Source organism: Sapajus apella, unplaced genomic scaffold (assembly GCF_009761245.1).
Source record: "Sapajus apella isolate SASKATOON/1434 unplaced genomic scaffold, GSC_monkey_1.0 scaffold3, whole genome shotgun sequence".
Classification (NCBI taxonomy): domain Eukaryota; kingdom Metazoa; phylum Chordata; class Mammalia; order Primates; family Cebidae; genus Sapajus; species Sapajus apella.
Window position 1 is genome coordinate 64,034,052 of NW_022436943.1, and position 24,680 is coordinate 64,058,731.

Consider the following 24,680-nt stretch of genomic DNA (forward strand, 5'->3'; position numbering starts at 1 on the left):
CATCCTTCCAGCAAGCAGCTCTAGATGGAGTCCAGCCATGCCTGGGCCAGAGGCAGAGTGGTCTCCTACCTCCTTGGGAATATAATGAATCAGCTTCCGACTTTGGACAGGGGCATGTGGCCATATCAGGAACCTAAGGCATGTCAATTTCTCCTTCGTCAGCAAGTCATTCATTCATTCATTCCTGAAAGCCTTTGTTCCACACTGGACAGGGTAACAAAGGAGTCAGATTTTGTCCTTAGGGGATGCACAGTCTAGTAGGGAGGGGCAACCTGCAGGAATATGGGGTGGAAAGAGGGGCTGCAGGGGTCCCGAAGCACCTGTGAACACTGAAGAGATGAGCATATGGTGGAGTACGTGGAGTGTGAGCAGGCAGCAGGGCCGGGCCAGGCAGACATGAGCAGTAAACAGCCGCAGAGAGAAGTCTGGCCTGGAGATGGGCTGTGTTTCATCAAATCCAAGACGCCACCATTTTTGAAAGCACTGTTCCCTCAAAGGCAGTGTGTGTGAGAGATCCTGGAGCTGTCCAGTGTGACACTGACAGGGCTCAGGACGGGACACACACAGGACAAGAGTGGGGGAAGGCAGAGCCGGAAGCCAGGCCACTCAGCCCTGTGCGGTGGAGACAGGGCCAGCATCAGGGCCCAGAAAACCTGAGTTTGGAAGCGAGGACATCCCTGTGCATTTAGCAAAAAGACCTGAGGGAGGGCAGGGTGGAGGCCAGGCTGGCGTGGGCTGCAATGAATAGGGCACACGACTGCCACATTGAGTGACTTTTGGACACTCAGTGCGAGGGAGGCCCTTAACGAAAGTTACCAACAAGGCGGGCGACTAGGAACCCAAGTGGAGAAAAAAAAATGACAGTAACACTGGCTAACAATGACAGGTGCTTGCCACAGCCAGGCTCTGTTCTAAGCATTGCATACGTGTCAACGCTGCACACGTTTTCAGAAAAAGGGAGATGCTGGTATCCGCAGAGATAAATAAGGCTAAATACATGTAAAATGGTAGGTGGTCGGATTCTCCGAGAACAGCCAATATTTGGTTGTCGGTTGCTGCTAACCCCACCACCACCATTTTGGGTAGGTGGGTGGGTGAGGTGGGGGGGACAGGAAGTCTCTGTCACTTGAGCAAATAATGGAAATGAAAGAAAAACCAGAAACAGGCCTTGAATCGTCATCATATAGGAAAGTGTTAATCCATCATTAAATGAACAATGGGCCTCCGCTCCATCACATCTTCTGTCCAGCCAGGGTTCCCCGACCCCCTTTTACTGCTTGCCTCCCCAGGGCTGACCCAGGGGCAGCCTGCAGAATCCCAGAGCATCGGGGGCTCCCAGGAGACCCCACTGAGGAAGGAGACCCCCTTCTCTGAGCCTGTGCTGAAAGAACAGGAGTAAGTAAAAGTTAAAGGTCAGCCAGAGGAGGTCAGTGGAAGGACCCGTTGGTGCCGCCAGCCAAGTCTAACGGTTAAAGATTAAACCCCTACTACTGCTATAGATTACAGACATGGGATGGAGGAATTCTCCCTGGAAGGCACCATTCTTGCTCAACTGCACAGACTCCTGCCTAGTCACGTTCCCCACGCTTGCCTAATCGATCACGACCCTCTCACATGCGCACCTCTTAGACTGTAAGCCTTTAAAAGGGCCAGGATTTTCTTTGTTGGGGAGCTCGGTTATTGAGGCTTGAGCCAGCCGCAGCTCCCGGCCGAATAAAACTGCCACTTCCTTCCCAATTCGGTGTTCGAGGGGCTCGTTCACAGCCGCTCCTGCTTCATTTGGTTCCCTGACCGGGAAAGGAGTTTCGGTTGGCAGACGGCTGGGACAGCCTCCCAGGCAGGTTTGCCTTGCCCTGTGGAGCATCCCTGCGGGGGACTCCAGCCCGCTTGGGCGACGCGAGTCCTGAGAGCGCTCCCGGGTAGGCATTGGCCCCGGTGGAACGCCTCGCCGGAGCAAAGCAGGGTAGGCCTCCACAGCGGATCCACCCAGTGGCTGAACACCGAGAAGGAACGGGTGCCTCAAGTCCTGACATCAGAAACACGGTAGGACTTGTCTTGGGAAACCTGCCCACCCCCTGGGTGGAAGCGTGGCCTGATCACCCACGACGTGCCAATCTGTTTCGGCACTTTGAACTTGGTTTTTGGTTTCTTTGTAACCGGTTTCAATAATCTTGTTCTCTCAGAACTTGGGTAGTGGGAGGTGTGTGTGTGTGTGTGTGTGGAAGGGCCCAACGGGGCTCATCAGCCGTGAAGAGTGGGGGACACAGGTCTGTTAGAGTGGGTCCTACGTCCCGAGCGCACTGTGGGGCTGGCAGGGACCAGGGGCCATCTGCATAAGGCTGAAGGAGGTGCCCTCACAATCTAGGTATTGTGGGGAGAGTAACGCTCTCTCCAATGCCAAGCAGCGCCTGAAACGCTCCCTCGAGGGGGATGGCCCTACCGGCCTGAAGCGAAAGTGACGAGAGTGTGCTGCACTGAAACGGGCGGGGGACTGGGGGTGGAGTGCAGAGTCACGAGTAGTAACATCGGGCAAAGTCGGTAACCCTTCTACCTTTTGGTAGTGCTGTTCGTAGGGAGATGGGTAAGACACAGAGTAAACCCACTCCGCTGGGAACTATGCTAAAGAATTTCAAAAAAGGATTTAGTGGAGACTACGGTGTCACCATGACACCAGGGAAACTTAGAACTCTGTGTGAAGTGGCCTGGCCAGCATTAGAGGTGGATTGGCCCACAGAAGGGAGCCTGGATAGGTCTCTTGTCTCCAAAGTGTGGCACAAGGTCACAGGCAAGCCAGGACACCCCGACCAATTCCCGTACATAGACTCTTGGTTACAGTTGGTTTTGAACCCTCCACAGTGGTTAAGGAGCCAGGCAGCTGCAGTTCTAGTGGCCCAGGGACAGACAGGTAGGGAAAGGTCTCGCTCCACCCACCAGGGGACACAGACTCTTAAGGTCTTGGCTGACTCAGCACCGGAAGACTCTTTGCCAATAGCACTCCCTCCGATGGCACCCCCTCCTTACCCGGAGGAGAGGTCCCCCACTCCAGAGCCTGAGGCCTCTGCACCTCCACAAGACCCAAACACTCCCAGACCACCCAGAGTGGAAGGAAAAGGAGGTGTGGCTTCAGGAGGCACTCCTCCCACAGCAGTCGGCCTCCCAGGAGGATCACCCCCACTGGCAGCCCGGTTACGACCCAAGGTGGGAGTGCAAATGCCCCTAAGAGAACAGCGGTACACTGGGGTAGATGAGGATGGCCACATGGTAGAAAGGCGTGTGTCTTCACATATATACCGTTCACATCGGCTGACCTCATAAACTGGAAGAATAACAACCCATCCTACACTGACAGACCACAAGCTTTAATAGACCTGCTTCAGACTGTCATCCAAACTCATAATCCCACTTGGGCTGACTGTCACCAGCTGCTCATGTATCTTTTTAACACAGATGAGAGGCGGAGGGTGCTCCAGGCAGCATCGAGATGGCTGGAAGAGCATGTGCCAGCTGATTACCAAAACCCCCAGGAGTATGTGAGGACCCAGCTGCCAGGGACCAACCCTCAGTGGGACCCAAATACCCCCGAGGGCATGCAGAGGCTAACTCGGTACAGAGAGGCCTTACTGGAGGGAGTGAAGAAAGGAGCACAAAAGGCCACAAATATACACAAAGTATCTTAGCTTATGCAGGGAAAGGACGAAAGTCCGGCACAGTTTTATGAAAGACTATGTGAGGCCTACTGCATGTACACTCCCTTTGATCCTGAGGAGCCCCAGAATCAGTGCATGGTGAACTTGACTCTAGTTAGCCAAAGGGCTGACCACATCAGGAAAAAGCTGCAGAAACAGGCTGGGTTTGCGGCCATGAGCACCGCACAGTTGTTGGAAATAGCTCATCAGGTGTTTGTGAACAGAGACGCAGTAAGTTGCCGAGAGAAGGAGCGACAGAATCGGCGAAATGCTGACCTGATAGCTGCAGCTATCAGACGAACCCCTTCGAAGGGGCAGGGCAAGGGAAGAACGCCCAGTCTGACCGGAGGCCTCCACAGCGCAACCAGTGTGCACACTGTAAAGAAATAGGACACTGGAAAAAGAACTGCCCTCAGTTGACAAGGGAACAGGGTAACGCCAAGCAAGAAGCCTCAGGAAAAGATGAAGCTGCCCTGTTTAGCCTGGCAGGGGGGCCAATAGACTGAAGGGGACCGGGCTCAAATGCCCCCAAAGAGCCCATGGTCAGGATGACAGTGGGGGGCAAGGACATTGATTTCTTGGTTGACACCAGGGCGGAGCACTCGGTGGTGACGCAACCTGTGGCCCCCTTGTCTGGCAAGACAACAGACATAATTGGGGCCACTGGAATTTCAGAAAAGCAGGCTTTTTGCCTACCACGGACCTGTTCGGTGGGAGGCCATGAGGTTACACATCAGTTCTTGTACATGCTGGACTGCCCCCTACCCCTTCTGGGGAGAGACTTGCTAAGCAAACTCAGAGCTACCATCACCTTCACTGATAAGGGCTCCCTGCAGCTAAAACTGCCTCGGGCAGGGATTATCATGGCTCTGACAGTCCCCCCAGAGGAGGAGTGGAGACTCTTCCTGACTGAACCAGGACGAGAATTAACCCCTGCTCTAGCCAAGCGATGGCCAGGGGTCTGGGCAGAGGACAACCCCCCAGGGCTGGCAGTAAACCAAGCCCCAGTGGTTATTGAATTAAAGCCAGGGGCATGACCTGTCAGAGAGAGACAGTACCCGGTCCCAAGGAAAGCTCTCAAAGGCATCCAAGTCCCTCTCAGACGCCTGAAGGCTTACGGCATTATAGCTCCTTGCCAGTCCTCTTGGAACATGCCTCTCCTGCCTGTCCCGAAGCCAGGAACCAAGGACTACTGACCAGTGCAGGACCTGCGCCTGGTCAACCAAGCAACCGTGACCCTGGACTCCACGGTGCCTAACCCGTACACGTTGCTTGGGTTGCTGTCGGCTGAGGACAGCTGGTTTACTTGTCTGGACTTAAAGGACGCCTTTTTCAGCATTAGGCGAGCCCCTGAAAGTCAAAAGCTGTTTGCTTTTCAATGGAAAGATCTGGAAACAGGTGCCACTGCCCAGTACACTTGGACTTGGCTACCCCAGGGGTTCAAAAACTCCCCCACCATCTTTGGGGAGGCACTAGCCCGGGATGTCCTGAAGTTTCCTGCCAAGAGCCTAGGCTGCGTGCTGCTCCAATATGCTGATGACCTTTTACTGGGACACTCCACGGAAGTCGGGTGCGCTAAGGGAACAGATGCCTTACTTCGGCACCTGGAGGACTGTGGGTATAAAGTGTCCAAGAAGAAAGCCCAGATCTGCAGGCAGCAGGTGTGGTATCTGGGATTCACTATTCGGCAGGGGGAGCACAGCCTACGGGCGGAAAGGAAACAGGTCATTTGCAACCTGCTGGAACCCAAAACCAGAAGGCAGGTAAGAGAACTCTTGGGAGCCATGGGCTTCTGTAGACTGTGGATCCCAAACTTCACAGTACTGGCCAAACCCCTGTATGAAGTCACAAAGTGGGGAGTCAAGGAACCCTTTGAATGGGGACCCCAGCAGCAGCAGGCTTTCCACACCCTGAAGGGAAAACTTATGTCTGCTCCGGCACTGGGATTACCTGACCTGACAAAGCCCTTTACACTGTATGTAACAGAAAAGGAAAAGATGGCCATTGGAGTGCTAACCCAGACTATGGGATCTTGGCCAAGGCCGGTGGCCTACCTCCCTAAACAGCTGGACGGAGTTTCAAAGGGCTGGCCTCCCTGCCTAAGAGCCCTAGCGGCAACTGCCTTGTTAGCCCAAGAAGCAGGTAAGCTGACTCTGGGGCAGAACCTGAACATAAAGGCCCCGCATGCAGTGGTGACTCTAATGAATACCAAGGGACATCACTGGCTGTCAAATGCCAGGCTAAGTATCAGAACTTGCTTTGTGAAAACCCCCGCGTCACCATTGAGGTCTGTAACACCTTAAACCCTGCTACCTTGCTCCCAGCGTCGGAGAGCCCAGTGAAACATGACTGTATCGAAGTGCTGGACGCGGTCTATTCTAGCAGGCCTGATCTCCGAGACCAGCGTTGGACACCTGCTGATTGGGAGCTGTATGTGGATGGAAGCAGTTTCATTAACTCCCTCGGACAGAGGTGTGCGGGATATGCAGTCATAACCTTGGATACTGTTGTTGAAACTAAGTCACTGCCGCAAGGAACCTCAGCCCAGAAAGCTGAACTTACTGCCTTAACACGGGCCTTGGAGCTGAGTGAAGGTAAGATGGTGAACATCTACACCGACTCTCAGTATGCCTTTCTAACCCTCCAGGTGCATGGGGCATTATACAAGGAAAAAGGACTCTTAAACTCAGGGGGAAAAGAAACAAAGCATCGGCAGGAAATTCTGCAGCTATTAGATGCAGTCTGGAAGCCCCAACGGGTAGCAGTCATGCACTGCCGGGGACACCAATGGGCCTCCACCACTGCTGCCCTGGGCAACTCCCGGGCTGACTCATAAGCTGGAAAAGCAGCGTCCACTCCCTACCGAGCAGCAGTAACGGCCCCCCTACTCCCCCAAATGCCTGCTTTGGTGCCTACCTATTCTAAGGAGGAAAGGGACTTTTTTCAGAACGAAGGGTGACAGGTAATAAAGGAAGGGTGGATCCAGCTACCAGGTGGGAAAACAGCAGTGCCACAGCTGTTGAGCGCTGCTGCTGTGCAAGCCATGCACGAGACCACCCATCTGGCCAAGAATCTCTTGAAAAGTTGATAGGCGGGTACTTCTACATTTCACGTTTGTCGGCTCTAGCAAAGGCAGTGCACAGCGATGTGTCACTTGCCGACAACACAACGCAAAGCAGGGTCCAGCGATCCCACCTGGCTTACAGTCTTACAGAGCAGCTCCCTTTGAGGATCTCCAGGTGGACTTCACTGAGATGCCCAAGTGTGGAGGTCACAGGTATCTGCTAGTTCTGGTATGTACATACTCTGGGTAGGTGGAAGCGTTCCCAACTCGAACTGAGAAAGCTTGCGAAGTAACCCGTGTGCTTCTTCGAGATCTCATTCCCAGGTTTGGGCTGCCCTTGCGCATCGGCTCGGACAACGGGCCGGCTTTCGTGGCCGACTTGGTTCAAAAGACAGCAACGGTGTTGGGGATCACCTGGAAACTGCATACTGCCTACCGACCACAAAGTTCTGGAAAGGTGGAGCGAATGAACCGGACAATCAAAAACAGTTTAGAAAAAGTGTGCCAGGAGACAAGGTTAAAGTGGGTACAGGCACTTCCCATGGCGTTGTTTAAAATTAGATGCCCCCCTTCTAAGAAAACAGGGTAGTCTCCTTATGAGATAGTACACCATAGACCCCCTCCTCTACTACGGGGGCTCCCAGGAACTCCTCGGGAGCTAGGAGAGATTGAATTGCAGAGACAGCTACAGGCCTCAGGAAAAGTCACCCAAACCATCTCAGCCTGCGTTAATGAAAGGTGCCCAGTGAGCTTATTCTCCCCAGTTCACCCTTTTTCACCAGGTCGAGTATGGATAATGGATTGGAATGTCATCCCTTTGAAGCCCCGGTGGAAAGGACCCCTGACTGCAATCCTGACCACTCCCACAGCTGTGAAAGTGGAAGGAACACCAGCTTAGATTCATCACAGCCGAGTCAAACCTGCAGCGGCTGAAACCTGAGAGCTGAGATCAGACCCGGACAGCAGCTGTAAGATCACCTTGAGGAAGACGGCAAGCCTTGCCCCAGTCACGTCCCGGACGCTGACTGGTCCACGCACGGCCGAAGCATGAGGAAACCCATCGTGGGGCTCATTCTCCTTGGAACTTGGACTCATGTAGTAAGAACTTTACCTGATTTTGGAGACTGTTCTCAGTGTATACACAAGGTCACTGAGGTAGGGTGAAAAATCACTACCGTCCTTTTGTTCTATAGCTATTATGAATGCACAGGGACTCCAAAAGGAGCTTGTTTACACAATGGCACCCAGTATAAGGTATGCAGTCCCGGGGATGGGCAGCCAGATGTGTGCTATGACCCATCAGAGTCCCCCATGCGCACAATTTTTGAGGTAAAACGCTTAACAACTATGGCATGGAGGACCTCCAGTAAGTTAATTGCTAGAACAGAGGAGAAAGGAATCCCCAGGCAAGTTGTCATAAAATTTGATGCTTGTGCGGCTATGAATCAGGGGTGTGGCTCTCTTGGTAGGGAGCAGGATTATGCAGCAGAACATAAGTATATTTGCCAGACAACATATTGGTGTAGTGAATGTACTTACTGGTCATGTGTTACCTGGGGTACTTGGAAAAGTGACAAAAGCGATCCTGTCCTCCTTACGAAGGGAAGTAGTGTTCCTGGGAGTAATGGTCTCTGCACCTCTGGACATTGCAACCCATTAGAGTTAATAATTACAAATCCACAGGACCCCCGCTGGGAAAAAGGAGAATACGTAATGTTAGGAATTGATGGGAAGGGGCTGGATCCCATGATTAATATCTTAATTCAAGGGGAGGTCCAAAGACGTACCTCCAGGCCAGTGCCAGTGTATCAGACTTTTTATGAGGAGTTAAACGAACCGGCCCCAGAACTCCCAAAGACGACGAAAAACTTGTTCCTCCAGTTAGCTGAAAATGTGGCCCACTCACTGAATGTTACTTCTTGTTATGTGTGTGGAGGAACTACAATGGGGGACCGGTGGCCATGGGAAGCCTGAGAGTTACTGCCCTCTGATCCCGTCCCTGAGCTAACCTCAGTCCAAAGAATTCAAACCAACAGCTTCTGGGTCCTAAAAGTTTCAATTATTGGACAGTATTGCCTAGCCAGAGAGGGGAAAGACTTCACTGTCCCAGTAGGAAAGCTTAGTTGCCTGGGACAGCAATTGTATAATGCAACAGTAGATGCAGTCACTTGGTGGAGTTCAAACCACACAGAGAAAAACCCTCTCCTTACATTCCCTAAATTGCAGGACGCCTGGAATCATCCTGGGCTCCGTCGAGACTGGACAGCCCCGGCCGGGTTGTACTGGATATGCGGGCACAGAGCGTATGCGCAGCTGCCTGAGCGCTGGGCCGGCAGCTGTGTCATAGGCACCATGAAACCCTCTTTCTTCTTACTGCCCGTCAAGACAGGCAAGTTGTTAGGATACCCTGTCTACACATCTCCCCGGGAACCAAGAAGCCTGACTATAGGAGATTGGAAAGATGACGAATGGCCCCCTGAAAGGATCATACAATATTACTGGCCTGCCACATGGGCACAGGACGGCTCATGGGGATACCAGACCTCAATTTATATAATCAACCGTATTATCCGGTTACAAGCTGTCTTAGAAATAATCACCAATGAAACTGGTAAAGTTTTAAACCTCTTGGCCCGGCAGGAGACTCAGATGAGAAATGCTATCTACCAAAACAGACTAGCACTAGACTACTTGCTGGCGGCCGAAGGGGGAGTCTGTGGAAAATTCAGTCTAAGCAACTGTTGCCTGCATATAGATGGTCAAGGCCAGGCAGTTGAAAATATTATAAGAGACATGACAAAACTAGCCCATGAGCCGGTGCAAGTGTGGCACGGGTTTGACCTTAGAGCTATGTTTGGGAAATGGTCCCCAGCCCTGGGAGGATTCAAAACTCTCATTGTAGGTGTGGTGCTGGTCATAGGTGTCTGCTTGTTACTTCCCTGCTTACTGCCCGTGTTCCTTCAAATGCTTAGGGGACTGGTTGCTACTGTGGTTCACCAGAAAACCTCAGCTCAAGCATATTATATGCATCACTATCAATCGGTTTTGTTGAATAACCAGGATGACGAGGAAGAAGGTGAGAACCCTAATATGTAAGTGAAGTTCTCAAAGGGGGGAAATGAGGAAGGAGACCGCCTTCTCCGAGCCTGTGCTTGGAGAAAAGGAGGAATTAAAAGTTAAAGGTCAGCCAGAGGAGGTCAGGCACTGCTGGCCAGGTCTAGAGGTTAGAGGTTAAACCGCCTAATCCTAACCACAGTCCTATCAATAGATCACAAACACGGGATGGAGGAATTTTCCCCGGAAGGCACCGTTATTGCTCAACTGCACAGGCCCCTACCTAGTCACCTCGCCCACGCTCTCAACCCTCTCACATGTGCACCTCTTAGACTGTAAGCCTTTAAAATGGCCAGGATTTTCTTTGCCGGGGAGCTTGGTGATTGAGGCTTCGGCCAGCCGCCGCTCTCAGCCGAATAAAACTGCCACTTCCTTCCCCGTTCAGTGTTTGAGAGGTTTGTTTGCGGCTGCTCCTGCTTCACCACAAAGCTGGCCTCAGCATCACCTGGCGGCAGCTCAGGGGAGACTGGACCCTTAGTGCTAGATGGAATTCATGGACCCTTGGTGCATGTGGTACAAGGGCTCCAGGGAGGCCGCACTGGAGGAAGGGGGAGGAAGCGAGGGGAAGCAGTGGGGCCTCAAGACCAGCTAGAGGCCCAGGAGTTGAGGGCAGAGGAAGCGAGGGGCCTCCCAGGGGCAGCACCATCGCAGGCAGTGCCACCACTAACTTCTGAAGAACACACACTGCCTGGGTGAAGGATGGTGCAGGGTGAGTCACTTTAGGAAACTGCCACCAAGGGCCACCTCACACACATGTGCATGCTGGCTGCTCCTAGATTCCAAACAACTCTTCTGCTGATTCTGATGACGGCAAAGACGGCGCTCATTTACTTCTCACAGCTTCCAGTTTACTAATTTTCGAAGGGAAAGGTTTCTTTGGGGAAGAGGGAAAGCACACACTTGCTACTGCTAGCTATTTCAAAACGAGTTATAATTAAGGTTTTTGCTGAGATATTTATCAGTACAAACATGCTTCTTCTGCAGTACATTCACACCCCTTCTACCAAGGTGAGGATTTAGACAATGGGAAAAATACCAATGTGTCCTAAGTTACACAGGGGGAAACAGCGCAGTCAGAAAGTCTGACACACAGCATATTCCGAGCGCACGTACTGGCTACCTGCTGCATAACAAACCGCATGCCTTCCAGTGGCGCAGAGCAACAGTGACGGCCGCACGGCCCCTATGACCCGGAATCCAGGCACAGCTCTGCGGGGTGGCTCTGGCCTGGGCGCTCTCTCAGGCCCTTGGACTGAGAGCCTCAGCCTTGAGAGTGTCAACCGGAGGCCTCCTGCTCAGTGATTTGCCATATGGGTCTTTCCAAGAAGGCAGCTTGACTCAGCCAGGTGTGCAGGCCGAGGCAGCAACACAGACGGTCTTCCAGCAAGGCAGAGCCACCACACACGCACGTGTCAGGTGACAGCCCCTCAATGCTGCCATGTTCTGTTGGTTAATGGAGTTACTCACGGGGAGGGGACTGCACAAGGGCATGAAAACCAGCAGGTGAAGGCCACCGGGGCCTCGCAGAGGGTATCTCAGGGGTCTCTTAGATTCTCTTTAGACTCCTCTCTGACCCCTCTGTGCAACAGTAATTTTATTTATTAGAAGTGAAATCATTTCTAATAAGCGATTTTATTAGCAAAGAAAATCTAAAAAAAACCCAGTGCTCTAAGCGTGACCTTAAGAAACTAGAGACAGGAGCCAGGTTACACACCTGCAATCCCAGCTACTCAGAAGGCTGAGGCAGGAGGATCGCTTGGGCCTGGAGTTTCAGTCCAGCCAGTCTGGGCAACACAGTGAGACCCCCGTCTAATAATAGAAAAAGAATAAACTAGAAAGAGCAAATTAAAACCAAGTAAGCAGAAGAAAACAATGACTCTAAGAGCACAAATTAGCAAAATGGAAGTGAACAACAGAGGAAAACAATTGAATGAAACTGAAAGCAGAGTGTTTGAAAAGACCAACAAAATGGACACACCTTTAACCAGACTGATCAAATTACCTGTATCTGGAAAGAAGGAACACCAACACACGTCTTATCATTAAAAGCTTCTAGAATGACTAAGTGAGTCTGGCAAGACGGCAAGGTGCAAGGTCAATATGAAAAAATCACTCACACTACGCCATAGAGTGATGAACAACCAGAAATGGAAATTAAAGCAGTCCTACTTACAATAACATGATACGATGAAATGCTTAAAGTATGTGACAGACTTATATATTGAATATTACAAAACATTCCTAGGAGAAATTAAAGACCTAAATGTATTGAGAAGATATATTATGTTCATGGATTGAAGGACTCAAAATTAAGATGTTAATTCTCTTTAATCTATAGATTCAATACAATCCCAATAAAAATCCAGCAGGCTTTTTGCAGAAATTGTTAATTCTAAAATTTATATGGAAATGTGAAAGACCTACAACAGCCAAAATGAGTTTTCTTTTTCTTGTTTAGAAACGGGGTCTTGCCTTGTTGCCCAGGCTGGTCTCGAATGCCTGAGTTCAGGCAATCTTCCCGCCTTGGCCTCCCAAAGTGCTGGGATTGTAGGTGTGAGCCACCATTCCTGGCCCAAAAACGAGTTTCAAGAGGTAGGTATATGTCCTAATTTCAAGATGCGCCATAAAGCTACGGAAATGAATTACTGTACGGAGAACAGACATGTAGACCAATGGACAGAACAGCGCCTAGAAACAGATTTACAATGTAGGTGGTCAGTTAATGCCAACAAAGGTGCCATGGATTTCACTGGGAATGGACAGACTTTTTACAAACGGTGCTGGGACAGCTCAATTTCCACATGCTGGAAAGAGGGGGAACCCTCAACTCTATGGTTTACACAAATTCACGCACATGGATCGCAGACCTAGATGGGAGCACAGAAACTATGAAAGTATCTAAGAAGGAGACAGAACAGAAAATCATGAAGACTTCAGGCCCAGGAGTCGAAGCTGCAGTGAGCTATGATCACGACACTTCACTTCAGCTCAGGCAAAGAGTTCTTAATCAAAAAAGAACAATAAAAGATGTTAGAGGCCGGGCGCGGTGGCTCATGCCTGTTAATCCCAGTACTTTGGGAGGCCGAGGCGGGTGGATCACGAGGTCAAGAGATTGAGACCATCCTGGTCAACATGGTGAAACCCCGTCTCTACTAAAAATACAAAAAATCAGCTGGGCCTGGTGGCGCGTGCCTGTAATCCCAGCTACTCAGGAGGCTGAAGCAGGAGAATTGCCTGAACCCAAGACGCGGAGGTTGCGGTGAGCCGAGATTGCGCCATTGCACTCCAGCCTGGGTAACAAGAGTGGAAACTCCGTCCCAAAAAAAGAAAAAAAAAAAAAAGATGTTTGAGACACCAAATTTCATCAAAATTTAAAACTTTTGCTTTCTGAAAGATATCATTAGGAAAATGAAAAGCGGCCTGGCACAGTGGCTCACACCTGAAGCCCCAGCAATTTGGGAGGCTGAGGCAGGAGGATCATTTGAGCACAGGAGTTCTAGATGAGCCAGGCAGCATAGTGAGACTCCATCTCTGCAAACAATTTAAAATATTAGCCAGGTGTGGTGGTGTGTGCCGACAGTCCAAGCTACTTAGTAGGCTGAGGCGGAGGATCGCTTGAGCCCAGGAAAGTTGAGGCTGCAGAGAGCTGTGATCACACCACTGCACTTCAGCCTGGGAAACACAGTGAGTCCCTGATTGTTTGTTTTTTAAGTGGTGGCTCATGCCTGTAATCTTAGCACTTTGGGAGACCAAGGTGGGAGGAGCGCTTTAGCACTTGAGCCCAGGAGTTCAAGACTAGCCTGGGTGACATTGTCTCAAAAAAACGACCTTGTCTCAAAAAAAAAAAAAAGGTATAAGAAAATATAAAAGAACAAAACAGGCTTGGCACAGTGGCTCACACCTGTAATTACAGCACTTTGTGAGTCTGAGGTGGGTGGACTGCTTGAGCCCAGAAGTTTGAGGCCAGCCTGGGCAACGTGGTGAAACCCCATCTTTACAAAAAGACACTAAAATTAGAAGGCGTGGTGGCTCACACCTGTAATCCCAGCACTTTGGGAGACTGAGGCGAGCAGATCACAAGGTCAGGAGATCGAGACCATCCTGGCCAACATGGTGAAACCCCATCTCTACTAAAAATACAAAAATTAGATGGGGGTGGTGGCGCACACCTGTAGTCCCAGCTACCTGGGAGGCTGAAATGGGAGAATCATCTGAGCCCAGGGAGGTCAAGCCTTCAGTAAGTTGTGATCATGCCATAGCACTTAAAGATGCAATGAGATATGGTTCACACCCACTTCAATGAATGAAGTTTAAAAAGATTGACAACACCAAGTGTTGACGGTTGACGAGGATGTGGAGAAACAGGAACCCCCTACAATGCAAGTAGGAATGCAAGATGGTACTGTCACCCTGCAAGGCACTGTACCCAGTGATCCATGCATGAGAAGTGAGACACATCCACACAGCTGAGCCCTGAAGGTGAGTACTCACAGTAGCTTTATCATCATAGCTTCCAAAATGGAAACACCCAAATCCCTACCACCTGATGAACGAGTAAACAAATCATGGAGTGTCCATTCAGCAGAGAACTAGGCAGCATTGAAAAGGTGCAAAGTATGGATTGACGCAGTAACAAAGATGATTCTATCAGAAAAGCATTATGCTAAGTGGCAAGAGCCAGACCATATGCTGCGTGATTCCATTTACGTCGATTCCAGAACGGGCAGCACCGTGACAACAGGGGCAGGTTGGTGGTAGCTGGGGGCAGTGCAGTGGCTAATGTGCGGCACGTTTGGGAGTCTTGGGGTGATGAAAATATTCTGGGTCCTAATGGTGGCAGCCATACCACTGTAGACATCTCACGTCAACTGTCAAACTGCCTGTTTGGAGTAGGGGAGCGCTGCTTCCACATCCAGTCATAAGCACTGTGGCTCTGGGTGTGGACGGCAGACAACTTTTTAAAGAAACTCCAACTCCAACCCGGGAATACTTCGGTCACTACATTGCCCTGGCAAGTGTAATTTCAGTCAAACCCTGAGAAATAAATTGGGCCTTTTGTTGTCTGGACTCAATCTAAGCATGTCTAAGAACAGACTTATTAAAGCCCCGTTCCAGTAACCTGTAAAAATACCTTCTATCCTGCTCTCCTGCCGAACGCAGACCTGGGCTTAAGGTTTTATGCGAATTATGTAGTGCTCAGGGTCAATAAATGTCAATTTCGTGCCCTTAGGGTCAGTGTGCCACAGCCTACCTACTTCCTACAGCTCTCCCGTTTCAGTCGGCACTGCTGGAAGTTTATATGGAACAGACACACCTACGACTTTGGAAAGCTACCTTTAGTATGCACTACACAGATTGTGTAGTGAAGCACATATGCAGACAGGTCCTGGGCTTATGATGGTTGGACCTATGATTTTTCAACTTCACACTAAGGTGAAAGCCATACACGTTCACTTGAAACCATATTTCGAGCGCTTATACAGACTGGTTTCACTTTTGGTATTCAATAAATCACATGAGACCTTCAACTTCATTGTACAATAGGCTCTGTGTTAACATGATTTTGTCTAACTATAGGCTGGTGTGAGTGTTGTGTTTTTGTTGTTGTTGTTTTTTTGAGACAGGGTCTCACTCCATCACTCAGGCTGCAGTGCAGTGGCATGATCATGGCTCTCACTGCGGCCTCCGTCTCCCAGGCGCAAGCAATCCTCCCTCCTCAGCCTCCTGAATAGCTGTGATTACAGGTGTGCGCCACCATACCCAGCTAATTTTTCATTTTTTTTGTAGACACGGGGTTTCGCTATGTTGCCCTAGCTGGTCTTGAACTCCTGGCCTCAAGTGATCGTCCCACCTTGGCCTCCCAAAGTGTTGGCATGACAGGCGTGAGCCAGCGGGCCCAGCCTGGTGTGAGTGTTCCAAGCATGGTTAAGGAAGGTGAGGCTAGGCTATGACGTGTGGTGGGGTGGGTGTATTAAATGCATCTTCCACTTAAGGTATTTTCAAGGATGGGTTTACTGGGGCATAACCCTGATGCAAGATGAGGAGCATCTGTGTGTGTCACCCTAAATTATCTAAAATCTCTACAAGTCTCATGTAATAAATAATCAAACAATGAGATGTACTAAGCTGCATAGACATTGAGACTCACGTCTGTCAAGTACGAAAATTCCAAGGTGTTGTGCAAGTGCTAGGGTTTTTAAAGCCACGAAACACAGCATCTGCCACAGAGAAAATCAGGGAGAACTGTTCCTAACGTCTCTATCACATCCACTTACTTCTCAGGAACCAGAGCTTCTAAATTTCGTATTTGTCACTACAACCACAATTCACTGTCCAGAAACTGAGTGATGACACCCAATTCGTAATTCCAACCGCCTTAGCTTTGCTATAACAACGCTTTCATAATCACCTTGGTGCCCAGTCCTCACACACTGAAGGGACAAAATAAATGTTTAGGAAAATTAATTGCTACCCAACTTCTCCCTGGCTGGGGTCTAGCCACAAAGGTGGTCCTTCAGTTTCGCGAATACACCCAGGTCTCCCTTCCTCGGCCTCCAGATGTGAGGCCCAAGAGCCCTCGCCCTGCTCTCCATAAAGGCCTTCCCACACCGGCCCAGCCCGTTTTTTTCCCTCGCTGGTCGAGTCACTTTCTTTCTCCAAGCGCCCACACCCCCACCACGGAGATATGCCCCCCAGCCCACAGATGTGGGTCCTGTCCACCCTCTGTGCCTTTAGATATGATGGGCACCCAAGGAGCAGGAGCAGAATAAACGCAGAGTGACAGACACAGAGGAGAGAACCAAAGCACGACCTGCAGCTTGTCCCCTGTGCCCGATTCCCCAACTCTCCAGAAAAGGGTCCTTCAGCCATGTCTGCACCCCAGGTCCTCTGGCCATCTCACAAAGCCTTTCAGAACAAGTTTTTTTTTGTTTGTTTTTTGTTTTGTTTTTTTTTTTTTTTTGAGACGGAGTTTCGCTCTTGTTACCCAGGCTGGAGTGCAATGGCGCAATCTCGGCTCACCGCAGCCTCCGCCTCCTGGGTTCAGGCAATTCTCCTGCCTCAGCCTCCTGAGTAGCTGGGATTACAGGCACGCGCCACCATGCCCAGCTAATTTTTGTATTTTTAGTAGAGACGGGGTTTCACCATGTTGACCAGGATGGTCTCGAGCTCTTGACCTCGTGATCCACCCGCCTCGGCCTCCCAAAGTGCTGGGATTATAGGCGTGAGCCACCGCGCCCGGCAGAACAAGTTTTAAAGATGAAAACATACACAGAATTGCAAAGGGAAAAGCGCGCTGAGATACAGCAAAGCACTGGGAAAGGAAGATGAGAGCTTTTTCATTAACGGGCTAAGTGACCAGATTGAGGGGTGGACGCAGGACCTCCTGTGATCTCAGTGACAATGAGCATCAGCTCCCACTGCAGGGCGACAGGAAATCGGCGCTCTTCAGTGCTGACGTCAGTGGGGCTGCCCCACGCACAATGGAGGAAAACACTACAGTTTCGCTGGAGCCAGATCCGTGCACATGACCGATGGGTCCGCACCACAGTGAGGCTGAGGGAGAGCTCATGGAACAAGAAACACTTTATGATGTCTGTAGCAACAAACATCCCTAAAACACCCAAAATAATGAGATTTAAAAATATTTTATGGTGCAGTATGTGAAATTCTAGAATAAAACGGATGCTTCTAAATTGTTTGCCTTTTACCCAGACAGCTTATATGGCTAAGGGTTTAGAAAATGACAGATTTTAAAACTTCCTTAGGCCATAAGGAAAACTAAACATTCCAACAAAACTTTTGGGCCCAAGACACCCCCAGTGGGGACTCCCTGCAGGGCCCCGCCATGTTGCCCAGTCATCTGGAAGGAACACCGAGTGCTGCATGTGCGAGGCCTGGTCATGCCCACCTGCACGTGTCTCCGTGAGTTTCCGTGCTTTGGAAATGCCTGTCACTGAACCATGTAACGTCCACAATAACCTTGGATTCGAGCCAACAGCAACAAGGAGAAGAAGATAGCATCTTCCAGCATCTCCCATGGCCAGGCACCATTCGAAGCATGTCCGGGACCCTCTGAGGGTTGGTGTGCGATCACACTCACTTTACACACAAGGAATCAGACTGCAGCACAGAGGGGATCCCGAATTTGCTTTCACGACACAGCCAGTGACTCTCAGCTCATGGTTCACTGTGGCCTGGCAGGGACAGCGGGAGAGAGGGGCCCCAGCCGAGAGCCAGTACTCATCAGTGCCAATTCTGCCCCAGATGCTCAGCTACCACTCTGCCAAAACTGTAATTCAACGTCCACATCCGAGGATCACTCCTCCCCAAACCCAGCTGAGAACAGGAGGAAACCACCATCAGGGCAGGCTGAAGGGAGGGGAGACAAGGACTCCTGTGCCCAGGGCTCTCCGGGACATGCCATCCTACTCCTCCGGAGGATCAGAGCCACGCCCAGTCCACAGCTGCTCCGCTCAGAGTTCACGGCGCACAGACGGGGAGGAGACTTACCAATCTGCAACAGTATGGGTGTGACCAGAGCTGTTTCCATGGCGTAACAGAACTCCCTGCCAAACATCACTGCCCCGTGCATCACCCACAGGCGCATGGGGATTCGGTCTATGGACCCCTCGCTGATGGTCTCACAGTTCTCGGCCTCTGCGTCTCCGGCTTTCTGCGGGTCTGGCAGGGGCACGGATAACTCTTGAACTTGCATAGATTCCGAGTCGGCATTCTGCGGAGCCATTTTCATTACCACCAAAAATATATATATATTTCTCTATATATTCTATCTATATAAATAATGCTTTCATATATCTGTAATGATAAATTAAGACGTCTTCTCTTTCTGCTTCGGTTGTGTTCCTTGGGCAAGTAACACTTACATTCCTCTTTGCACAAGTGGGTATCTCACAACTTCTCACAATGGTATGAGACATGCAGCAACACAGAACGATTTTTGGTTGGATTTTAAACATATGGCTTGCTGGTTTACTGTGAATTAGAGTTAAAAATCCATAAATGCCATTCAGTTAATACCAGTTTCATCATTATTACTGAAGAGGTGCTGAAGTGATTTTTCTTGCTACAGAGAGGTGGGAAGGTGACACAAACAGGTGGTCCGCTGGTAATCCCCATCGAGTGACTGGATGATCTGCAAAAGAGGAAAACAACCCAGCCAGAGAGTCAGGCGGTGGCCGCCACACGGCCCTGCGGACCACCGCCCGACCCCCAAGCCAGCCGCGTGCCCCAAAGGCCTGACCCAAGATCACACACTTCTCTGCTGCTTACTCTGAGTGCATCTGTGCAAATAACAAAACCTACGTTCTAGAAAAACATTTTCTCAAATGGAAGGGAATCCTGGGGAAGGGTAAAGGTGAGGCAATCAAGGAAAGCAGGATCAAAGAGAAGACAGAGAAAAACGCTAACAATATTCTCTCTTTGGCCAATAACAGTTTCGTCCACCCTGTGTACCACAGCACATAACTATTCCAGCAGGCTGGCGGTGGCTGGTGACGCCCTTCATGGCTGCAGATATCGTTGAGAGGGAAGTAAGAAGGTGAAAGGGAAAGTGGGGGAGGCAGACAAACGAGAATCAAAAGGGGAAACTTTTGTTTAAAAAGTTTGATTTGTTAGAGACAGGGTCTCACTCTGTTGCCCGGGCTGGACTGCAGTCACACAACCACGGCTCTCTGCAGCCGCAAATTCCTGGGCTCAAGTGACCTCCCACCTCATCCTCCCGAGTAGCTGGGACTACAGGTGTGCCCCACCACACCCAGATAATTTTTCTATTCTTTGTAGAGACAGGGTCGCCACTATATTACCTAGGCTGGTATCCAACTCCCGGGCTCACGTGATCTTCCCCGCTTTGGCGTGAGCCACTGTGCCCAGCCAAAAAGGAAACTTGAGACCCTGCCTGGAGAGTGGAAAAGAAAAATCAAAAGTAGGCCAGGCGCAGTGGCTCACGCCTGTAATCCCAGCGATTTGTGAGGCTGAGGCTGGTGGATCACCTGAGGTCAGGAGTTCTAGACCTGCTTGGGCAACTTTGTCTCTACTAAAAATTCAAAAATTAGCCAGGCCTGGTGATGGGCACCTGTAATCTCAGCTACTTGGGAGGCTGAGGCAGGAGAATTCCTTGAACCTAGGAGGTGAAGGCTGTAGTAAGCCGAGATCGTACCACTGCACTCTAGCCTGGGTGACAGAGTAAGACTCTGTCTTAAAAAAAAGAAATAAAAAAAAAAAAAGGAAAAGAAAAGAAAAGAGAAATGAAAAGTAGGGCACTGGGTGGAATGAGGATAGCATGATTCTCTGTCCAGCGGGGAGTCTGAAGTCTACCCAAAGGCGCCTGGACTCCTGCGGTCAGCCTGTCAAGGGCAGTGGTCTCAGCCTTTAGGTTATAAAACCTTTTGATAATAAAATGAAAGTTATAGACCTTCTCTCCAGAAAAAAAAATGGAAGCCTGTGCCAAACGCTGACTATGGTATCCAGGGGTTCGGACACTCCCAACCCACACGCGGCTTTCCTAGGGACTATGGAACCCTATCACCCCAACGGGTTTCCAGCACCCTGGCTCCAGTGACCGACCCAGCTTGGTGACATATTCTCCACCTGGGTAAACACATACAATAAAGCAGAAATAAGCTAACTGGAAATGCTGCCTTGGAAATGTTTTAGGAAATGAGGTCAATCTCTCCCCAGGTAAGGTAAAATCAGGCACGTGAACAGCCCAAGTTCAGAACTTCTCGAGCTGGGTCTCCAGACACTGGGTTCAGTTCAACTGAAGTACTAGAAAGAGACCCTGAAAACATACTAAATGATGTTCACAGTCTACGTTAAGGTAGGTCTGTGGGCCAATATCTTACTGAGAATTAATTATTCTACCAACTGGCTTCAATAAAAAGATTTCTCATGGCTTTCCACCAATCCAAAGGTGGTCTTGATTAGCTCCACCTCTCTTTCTCCCCAGAGGGGACCCAAAACCTCGAGATGCTGTCTTCACTTGGCTCCTCCCTCGTGCAGCCCTGACGGAGAAGGTGGGTCCCCGGCACATGGGCCCCAGGAGGGAGAGGACTCCGACGGGCCAGAGGTTCCTGAAGGAAGCCCTGCACTTGGCTCTTCTGTCCAGCTCTTCCCTACATCTTTCACACCTCGGTGGAAATGCAAATGCCTAATTCCTCAGGAACCAAAGATTCAAGTGGTGCCACCTACGTATTTGCTTCTTATGTCCCCTGGACTTCACTACGATCCCACACAACAGCCCTTGAGAATTCTTTCAAATTTACCAAATGTCCTCTGCCATGGAAACATCAAGTTTCCAAACTTCACCTAACTGCAATTTTTTTTCTAAACACTGTGCAACAGAACTATTTCTAACATATGCAAAGTAAACAGAATAGCATAAGAAACCACCCAGGTTTAATGAGGACTGACATTCTGCTATTTTTGGTCCGCCCCCACCTTTTCAGAATCCTTCCTAACAGAACATGTCACGATTTTCCTTGTTTTCAGTCTGTCAGTCTTGCACCAGAATAGGGTCAATGATTGTAACTGCTTTCTTCTACCAGGTAAGAGGAGTCCTTCTTATGAGAAGAACGTACATCCAGACACGTCTGCAAAGCCTGAACAGATCAACTGGGGTTTGGGCAGGAACAAAAGCAATTAGTTTTCTAAGAAATCCTAATGACTTAATTAGAAACATCAGACCCTTCAGTCTGCTCAGTCAGCCCTTTGTCCCACTGCTGTGTCTTCGGAGACTTGAGCCTGAAGTGAAGGAGTCTCTGTTCCTGGAGTCCCTTCAGTAAGAGCTGACAGTGAGGCCATAAACAGCTGTAATAAGTCATGTATGAATTATTCTAAGGTAGCGGTTCTCAACCAGGGGCAATGCTGCACCCTTGAGGGACATGTGGCAATGACTTGACACATCTCTGATTGCGACAACCAGGGGAGGAGGGGACACTACTGGCGTCTTGGAGTGGAGGCCAGGGATGCTGCTCAACCGCAGCGCACAGAACAGCCCCAGCAGAGAAGGCCCCGGCCCGGAACGTCCACAGCCCACAGGGGAGGCACTGTTCTAGGGTTATTACTAAACAGGAAAAAGGCTCTCTTTAAAAATGCTTCAACCCTTGATCAGTACATTCTGAATCAATCAACTAGAGAGACACTGCAAGCTTTCTCTGCAAAGCTGGACGAGGAACTTTCAGGCACAGACGGTCTCTGTGGCACAGTCTCCTTTTTCCTTTTTCAACAATCCTTTAAAAACACAACATTCTTAGCTTGCTGGTTATTCTTTTAATCCCGGCTCTGAGCAGGATCTGGCCCCCAGGTCACAGTTGGCTGCCCTCCGGCCTGGCCTAGGGTCAGGAAGTCACTGAGTCTCTCTGATGAACAGAAAAGAAGGCCACAGTGGGGACCTACTCAGCTCCCGCACTCCCCCAGCCTCATTCTGCTCCGTGCCACTTAAACTGTCGAGTCCTGACTTAACACAGAACTGGAAAACACACGCGACACGCTCACACGTGCCGAGACGACCCGAGGCCAGGAGTGTAGGCGGCAATCTGCAGGCCATGCGCTTCCCAGGCAGCTCAGCTGTGCCCCAGCCAGTGGTATTTCTCAGCACCTTGTTTGCAAAGAGCAGGCTGGGTAAGGCTCACTGATGAGCCACACAGAAGAGCCCCAGGCAACCATCACTGCCTCCCCAGCGCAGTGTAGACTCCAATCACGGGGCCTCAGGGATGGCTACCAAAAGGTCTTAGGAATCTGCTAAAGATTCATTCGGCCTGTACAACACAGTCAGATCCATCTCTACAGAAACTTTTTTCAAAGATTAGCATGGTGGTGCATACCTGTAATCCTGGCTACCCCAGAGGCTAAGGCAGGAGGATCGCTTGAACCCAGGAGTTGAAGACAAGCCTGGGCAACACAGCAAGACCCCATCTCTATACATTCTGTTTTTAATTAGCCAGATGTGATGGCATGTGCCTGTAGTCCCATCTACTCAGGAGGCTGAAGCAGGAGGGTAGTCTGAGCCCAGGAGTTCAAGGCTGCAGTGAGCTACAATTATGCCAGTGCACGCCAGCCTGCCACACACAGTGAGACCTTGGCTCTCATTTTTTTTTTTTTTAACAGATTCTAAAACAAGATGTCTTTTTACCTGGGAACAGCTGAGGATTTCACAAAACTAAACCCTCAGGGAGCAAAGAACCTGTGTCCTCCGTAACAGAGTCACAAGTCCACAGAAAGGCGGAGTAGTGCGGGAAGGCTCCCTCGAAATGGAAGGTCAGCTACCCCACTGGAGTTCCTCTGAAATGCTGGGGCTTCCCTACCAGCCTTCTAAGAACTAGTGTAAAACTGACCTTCCAAAGAGAAGATGAAAAGGAGGGAGACGAGCAGCTATGGGAAAGTCATCCAGCCCACGCCCCCAGCGTCCACATGGCCATGGTCAGGGCAAGCCACCAGACACCGCTGCTCAGCAGGCTGAGGGGCAGCAAGACAGCTTCACGCCTTGGGACACTGTTGACCCAGCCCGCAGTGACGGTGCTGCACGTTCAGCCGTGGACACAGGCCCCCCGTCAGGGCCCCTGGCTCCAGAACCCTGCCTGGGCAGTGCTGATGTCGGTCGAGGGATCACCCTTCGGAGCAGGCTGTCTCCCTGCCGGCCTGCACCCTTCTGTCTCTCTCACCTTCAGTTCAACCACCCTGTTTTTGGAGACTCTTTTCAGGGCTAACTGGACCCCTTTAGAATGGGTGATCCCCACCTTGTACAAAGGATGACAGCTACTGGTAGGTGGCATGAGAGAAGCCCCCTCAAGAGACCCCGTCCCCCACTTTCATCTGTCCCCAGATCTCCCGGCATCGGTCCCCAATGGGTGATGTCCGTGTTTCCCTAACCTGGGCCCTCCCTTCCACATGCACTGTTTCCAGCCACACAGCAAAAGCCTGATGAGTGAGTCACATGAACGAATGAACTGACTGAAGGAGGATGATCGGCCAATAAGTACTATGGGGTATCTGAACTGGAAACCATTCCGCATACCACCAGCTCTGCTGAAGCCACACCCAGGCACTCCAGCTGAACAGCCACCGGCTGATGCCTCCCTGAAGTCCTCATTAAATGGCATGGGCATGGCATGGGTGTCACGGGTTATGCAAGTCGCCTGGGCGTTAACACAGCTAGTTTCCCTTCCTCCAGCAGGACAGAGGCAGTGGCACAGTACACAGATTTTACACAGGTGACTTCACTGGCATCTATATTGAGGAAAACAAGTATCTTTAGACAGCATGAGTTTGTTTAAAGTAGCAGTACGTGCAAAAATCTACCAAATGTCTCATACCTTCATGAACTTATCCAATGAATGTTACCAACCTAGGGTGTTCACACCAATGCGAGCTTCCAAGGGCAGGGAAAGTTTAGGCAGCTGCCAGATAGTAAACTCGACAGGGCGAAATTAACTACTACAACAAATCAACACGTTAACCAACATTAATTTTCTCAAAGATATGCACCCATCGGACTAAGCTGCTTCTAAAGGTGACTATCTTGAAGACGACACCCAACAGCTCACAGCAGGATACCACCTGGGGCAGCTGCTGCTTCCAAAAATTCTATTTCTGCAAAGCCCTGGGGATTTTGCAAGCATTTTAGAGAAAGTCACAAAATAATTTAAAAATAAAGTTTACGTGTTATACTTAGAAAATCAGGGGTCATATCACCTTGTCAAGGAGTGGCTATGAGCACTGAAAGATCTCGAGGGTGGAACTGCAGGGGACAGCAGACAGGGAAGGCCGTGCTGACCTGGCCCCGGCATGGGCTGCTCTGA

At 50.3% G+C, this 24,680-nt stretch overlaps 1 protein-coding gene and 1 long non-coding RNA gene across 5 annotated transcripts in view; one reads left to right on the forward strand and one right to left on the reverse strand.

Moving 5' to 3' along the window:
• Positions 1-24,680, reverse strand: part of SLC45A4 (solute carrier family 45 member 4) — a 99,877-nt gene that overhangs the window by 33,447 nt on the left and 41,750 nt on the right. For 2 of the 4 annotated variants that reach the window (XM_032247148.1, XM_032247138.1), the window contains exon 2: positions 18,376-19,018. In XM_032247148.1, the coding sequence (XP_032103039.1) occupies positions 18,376-18,616 (241 nt within the window). In that variant the 5' untranslated portion in view covers positions 18,617-19,018. Of the gene's footprint in view, positions 1-18,375; positions 19,747-23,065; positions 23,078-24,680 lie in introns of those variants that run through there. The other 2 variants (XM_032247155.1, XM_032247129.1) reach the window with 2 other exon arrangements.
• On the forward strand, positions 1,412-10,243 carry LOC116529391. The gene is made up of 2 exons (XR_004259484.1): positions 1,412-1,446; positions 9,952-10,243. It is a non-coding gene; the product is annotated as an uncharacterized LOC116529391 (long non-coding RNA).